The 6,247-nt window shown below is 44.9% G+C and overlaps 1 protein-coding gene across 2 annotated transcripts in view; it reads right to left on the bottom strand.

Moving 5' to 3' along the window:
• Positions 1-2,542: 2,542 nt before the first annotated feature.
• LOC138287823 (tight junction protein ZO-2-like) overlaps positions 2,543-6,247 on the bottom strand; it is a 144,326-nt gene continuing 140,621 nt past the window's right edge. The window contains exons 8-9 of one of the 2 annotated variants that reach the window (XM_069228708.1): positions 5,957-6,018; positions 2,543-5,582 (exon numbers count right to left, since the gene is read on the bottom strand). In XM_069228708.1, the coding sequence (XP_069084809.1) occupies positions 5,966-6,018 (53 nt within the window). In that variant the 3' untranslated portion in view covers positions 2,543-5,582; positions 5,957-5,965. The remainder of the gene's footprint in view (positions 5,583-5,956; positions 6,019-6,247) is intronic. The other variant, XM_069228713.1, reaches the window with a different exon arrangement.

Here is a 6,247-nt window from a genome sequence, read left to right as displayed (position 1 = left end):
TCACACACAGCACCATCTGCTCTCACCCCTACCCCAGTAACACACACAGCGCCATCTGCTCTCACCCCTACCCCAGTAACACACACAGCGCCATCTGCTCTCACCCCTACCCCAATATCACACACAGCGCCATCTGCACACAGCGCCATCTGCTCTCACCCAGTAACACACACAGCGCCGTCTGCACACAGCGCCATCTGCTCTCACCCCTACCCCAGTAACACACACAGCGCCATCTGCTCTCACCCCTACCCCAATATCACACACAGCGCCATCTGCACACAGCGCCATCTGCTCTCACCCAGTAACACACACAGCGCCGTCTGCACACAGCGCCATCTGCTCTCACCCCTACCCCAGTAACACACACAGCGCCATCTGCTCTCACCCGTACCCCAGTAACACACACACAGCGCACACACACTGCGCCATCTGCTCCCACGCCTACCCCAGTAACACACACAGCGCACACACACTGCTCCATCTGCTCTCACCCCTACCCCAGTATCACACACAGTGCCATCTGCTCTCACCCCTACCCCAGTAAAACACACACACACAGCGCAATCTGCTCTCACCCCTACCCCAGTAACACACAGACTACATTAAAAACAAATAAATAAATAACCAAAGAGCCTTACCGGCCTCAATAAAGCACTGTAAAGATGCCACAAATGTACAACGGCAGGCAGGCGGCAGACGGTGACAGGAAGCAGACAAAAAAGCCCCGTAAAAGTTAGCTGCAAGCGCTAACTTTTAAGGGGCTTTGGCTTCCCACCACAAGCCAGGATCGTCATGGAAAGGCCATAACTAATGGCCGCCGTACGTAAACATAGTGGAGGGCCGCGGGAGCATGCGCGAAGTAGCCACTATTGCGCATGCTCCCGCGGCCCTCTTCTATGTTTATGTACTGTGGCCATTATTATATGGCGTTTCTCGGACATGTCCGCGGGCCGCCAAGATAGGTCCGTGGGGCCGCTGGCGGCCCGCGGGCCGTACTTTGAGTAACATCGCTCTAAGACATTGGTCTCAACAGAGAGGCAGCAGTGCTTTTTTGGATAACCAGCTTTAGGCATCTGACCACAGCTATGCAGTACAGAAAACTAGGAACAATCAGTTGCATGAGAGATCAGTGAAGGATTCTGTTGAGTTGGGGTTGACACTAACAAGAATTAGATGCCAACAGAGATTTGTAAAACTTACAGAGATGCTAAGGTAGGTCAGATAGAGTCCCACTGAGGCAGAAGAAGTGTCCACCTGCTCCACAATATCTAAAGTCTGCCCTCTCATGAGTCTACTACTAATAGTTACATTTCACTGTGTGCCCACTGCTGAAAAAGTGTTGGAGGAAGATCTGACCTGTGAGGGCAGAGAACATTCGTTTTGGAGATTTTAGGTATTTAATAGTCTTTCAAGAGGTAGAAGGAAGCAATTTAGGTTCACAAAAGGTTCGTGCAAATTACTCCTGTTTATCCAAAACCTTTTTCTCAATTACTCTTATTTAACCGCATCACTGCTGTAAGAAGCCAGACTACCCTTGTTTCTGGAAGTACACTGTTATGCTTTCGCTGAGCATTACTGCAAGAAGTCCTATTTCATGATCCTTTTGCTCCTGCTCAAGGATTTCAGTTAACTATATACACCACGCCATGTGTAAAACCCTTGTGTAGAAATGCTACAGTCTTAAGGCTGTAGCATTTCCTCTTCTTGCACTGTTACTATTTTCAGAAATCAATAATATTTATTACTCTTCTGGTACTAATGTTCAAATATGTGATGCTTGCTTGGGTGTTGGTTTTATGCAGTCATGGTCATGACATTACATACCCTTTGAATCAGGATGGCAATACATGGTTGATCCTTTGACCCTCCGTGAGCCTCTCAACCCTCCTTTTGACTGCCCAGTGACAGGACTTTTAGAGCTATGTTTAGTTTCCGATCCAGCAACTGTCTTGATGAACCTCAAAGGTAACAATACCAAAAACACTGCCGGGCTTTCCAAATGTCCTGTCGGCTGTAGCAGCTGATACCGCTGGATAACTCAAATTGTGCAGCAGATGCACCGTGGATAATCATAGTTGATGTTCAGTTTGTGCTTCATCAGGTGCTGTTAGCACAAACATCTTTACAAATATGAGTTGCTCCCAGGCTTTGGTACTTGCAAAGCATATCAAAAGCATGAATATGCAATGGAAGCTGGAATTCAGCGTTACCATATGGTACCACTGAATACAGCTTCAATGTTCTGTGGGTTATAGTGCCGTCCTGATTATGTACTATACCACGGCAGTAAAGGGAGCCTCAACTAGCCACTGTGGCCCAGGTTAGTGAAATTGGCAATGCTGCCACTGATGAAAATGGTAGCCGCCCGCTCCCTCTTTCCCCACCCCCCGAACTATGAATCCAGTTGTGCTCCTGTTTACAGTACAGAATGATGCAACACTTGTGGTAGTACGTGTGAAGGCAAGAACACCACTTAAATCGCTCAGTTGACCAACGTACGAATGTATTGAAAACAAACAAATCCATGAACGAAACAACAAAAAGGCAATTCATTTATTTTCTTACAAAATACTGCGAGCAGAAATAATACAGTAAACCGAGAAACCAAGCACAGAAAAAAAATCATTTGTTACAAAAATGAGCATGGTCATTGGTTGTCCAGTTGCCAATAAGAAACAGCCTCTCGGCGGTTGACAGGAAGAAAGGGTTAATTAAAGATGCAGCACGTGAAGCTGGGCCTCTTGCTGCTGGAAGCTTCAAGGTCCTGAAATATGGCACAACCGAGGTCCTTCGCTTCGGAGCGTAGCGCAGAAGCGGCTATTGATCCTGTGCTGACTGCGTCATGGACAAGAGAAAAATCAAATTATGCAAAAGACCCAAGTTTAAAAGAAACGCAGGATAAACACTAAGCGTAAAACAATAACAAGACAATCCACCAATAAAAACAGACATGCAAATAAAACCGTGGAAACTAACAATGTAAATATTTGTGTCTGGAGGCAACATCTAACCTGGCAATGCTGAAAGATTGCGAGTTCAATGGCTTTCACTTTATGTTGATTTTAATCCACAATACAACGCAATTCTCCTTAATGTGCCCAACCCGTTACATTACAGCTGCTCAGAGCTGGAAATGCATGTAACCCCGGTAGGCATCACCTCCTCAACCATTAAGAATACATCCAACATTAAATTAAAAACAATACCCATGTCCTTTTCTGTGCGCATAAAAGAGCACCCCCTTTTCGCATCTCATTTTTTTGTCTGCTTTAGAATCACGCCATATCCGGGCCATGTTGTATTTACATTTAGATTCTGGCACCAGCTAAGTACTGCTAACTTGGCAGCACAAGTTAGTGGACTGGCTCAGGGTTTTGGCATTCACCCGAACCATTGAGGAGTTGCTGCTGCACTCACTGGATGTGACAGTCGGCAAAATGTTTGGCAGAAAGACCTGCGTAAATTTCAACAATGAGCAGCAGGACCATCATGGTCCCCATGGGAGGCAGTGGTGCACTGCCTGGCACACAAGTGTGCCTAGCAGCACCAGCCGGAACAGGAGAAGGAGGACTGTCAACTGTCCTACCTCTTTTTCTGTTCCATTGGGGCCAATCTTTTGTTCTGAATGCATGGCCATTGGTTCCTGAAGATGCCTAACTTGACGATTTGCTGGAACCAGGCATCTGGAGTCAAGGCCTCCCATCCCTGCTTAAAGAGGTGGGACAGTTGGCAGTCCTAGCAGCACTGGCTGTGTGACGATAAGGATGACTGTTCTACCTCGGAGGCCTTGACCCAAGATGCATGGGCCCAGCAAATAATCAAGTCGGGTCTCATCAGGAAGCAATGGCAGTGAATTCAGAACAAAACATTGCCGCCGCAACCCCCCCCCCCCCAACACTCCCCCAATGGAAGAGATAGTGCTTCTGAGAAAAAAGGTCACAAAAGAAGTCAATGGAAGGCCACTGGTTCATAGTTTATAAAAAAAAAAAAAATCTCCTCAGCAAGCACTTCAAAATAGACCCTTCAGAACATCGGGCCCAGGATCAGCTAGTTACAGTTAACTTAAATTGACCTCCAGTCTGAATATTTACATGATCCAGTGAGACTGGCATACTAATGTTTCCTGAGATTCTATGTATTAGTGTCCACTGGGAGGTCAGGGCGGTGCCATTTGATCTTAAGTGTTCACCTCCGTCTTCACCACTCGAGTGAGTGTGATACTCAACAGGAATGATTGGCCTGCAGAAATCATCTTTTGGCAGACATGGAAATAGTGTTTCAGATGCTGTCAGCCAATCTCTTCCTCCTGAATTTGAACAAATATTAGCTACAGGCAGGCCAGCACGGGACTTGTAATTCACTCATAACATCCGAACTAAGGACGCACTGCTGCAGTGTTCTACTGAAGTACACTCAGAAAAGGGCATAACAAAGATCTCTATGGCCCATGACAGTGGATTTCACTCATATATGCAGAGGTGGTTTCAACAGGTGTGTCCACTTTTCTAGCTTCAGCTAATGGGTCTCCCTAATAGACATGTTCTTGGCCACTACATGGGTATCGACCTCAATGGTCATCTCCTATTGCCCAATGGGGCGAAGGGAGAATGCCTTGATATTTGGGACTAGTGTTCTAGCCTTGCACCTTGAAATGTCTCACTTTTTTTTTATTTTATTTTTTTATAATTTAATTCAGTCTCGCGTGCAACAAAATTAGACATGTTAGCATTCCACTGGAATAGTGGCGCGCTTTTGTACCGTTTGAAAGACCAGGTCAGAATATTTTGTTAAAGCATATCCTCTAAGAGTAAGGAGTGGAATTAGGAAGGAGATGAAGCAGTTTTAAGAGTTCAAAGAAATAAATCTCCATTACTTCGGGCCACAGTCGATCCATAAGGAGACATGGTAATAATTCATGACGAGCAAAGTGTAGGTTCCTCCCTCCATGGATCCTACCGTGTGTTTAACTCTTATCAGCATATAGTACCTGTCTGGAGAGGTGGACACTCATGAAAAATGTATTGCTGGGATCAGGAAGGCAGAATCTAGATAACAAAAATACCAGTAAGTAACCAGACTATTCGATGCCCCTAAAACGGAAACATATTATACATGATCAAAGAATGCTGCATTTAATTAGAGTAATTTTAAATAGAAAATATAAATCGCGTGTAAATTAGATCTGAAAAGCTGGAGCATAAAAAGTCCGGTGCTGCAAGCGCGGGTCCTTGGTGTGACACTTTGGACTCCAGTTTGGTGACAGCTTGGAACTGCTGAACGGGCAACGCAAGTTGGATTTTCAACATTTAGATCGGACGCTCTTGGTCTCCAGTGGCAGTTCATCACACGGGAGGAAACCAGTTCACCTGGATAAAAACCTGAAATATTGCATAGGATCACATACATTTCAATTCAGGACTGGAAATCTAGATTGTGTAACATTACACGGTGTTGTACATGGCAGAGTTAAAGCGAAACGTGCAGTAGAAAAAAAAAAGAAAACATTTACAATATTTTCCATTTAAAAGAAACAACATTAACGTTGGTCCAGGGGCATTTTCCTTGTTCTGGATTTTGGCCTGTAAAAGAAAGACCACATTTGAAAAGAAAGTAGTGGTTTATCTCTTAACCAAATGGTCGGGTGCTGCAGACGAATTGCTGTTAGCATATTTATTGAATGAGATCAAAGGCTAGTTACCAATACCCATCTTTGGGGTTACATATACAGTCAAAGGTTCAACTGCGCCCCTTTAGGAAAGCAGTAATAATGCGACATATCTGAAAATGAAAGTTATCGACATAATGTGCGGCACACTGTTAATATGCACCCCAGAGAGGCTTTCGTTTAAATACTTAAGGCGCTAAGAGTTGGAACGAGCTTAAGAAAGGATGTGGCGCAGAATGGCTGAGCTGAGTGGGGCTTGGTTGTAATCCATAGTAAAACAATACGCACCTTCCCATTTTACTGTTCCTTAGACCTTGGATTTTTCTTCTTTGGTACTCGCTGAGGGTAATCTATGAATTAAGAAAAAAATACAGAATTTTACAAGTCGTTGAAAAATAAAAAACAAAAATGCTCTCCGTTTAACCACAAGGAGAAACCTTTAGTACCTTACAGGTGCCACAAGGTGGCAGCACAGGCCGCCGGCAATCACTTTTAAGTTCCGGGGGGCGGCTGGAGATGGGAGAGCGCCAGTTTTGTTTTTGTTTTTGCGCTCGAGGTGTCAAAACATCAAATAAATAA

The sequence above is a fragment of the Pleurodeles waltl genome, chromosome 1_1 (assembly GCF_031143425.1).
Source record: "Pleurodeles waltl isolate 20211129_DDA chromosome 1_1, aPleWal1.hap1.20221129, whole genome shotgun sequence".
Classification (NCBI taxonomy): Eukaryota; Metazoa; Chordata; class Amphibia; order Caudata; family Salamandridae; genus Pleurodeles; species Pleurodeles waltl.
This window is presented reverse-complemented; position numbering and strand designations above follow the sequence as displayed.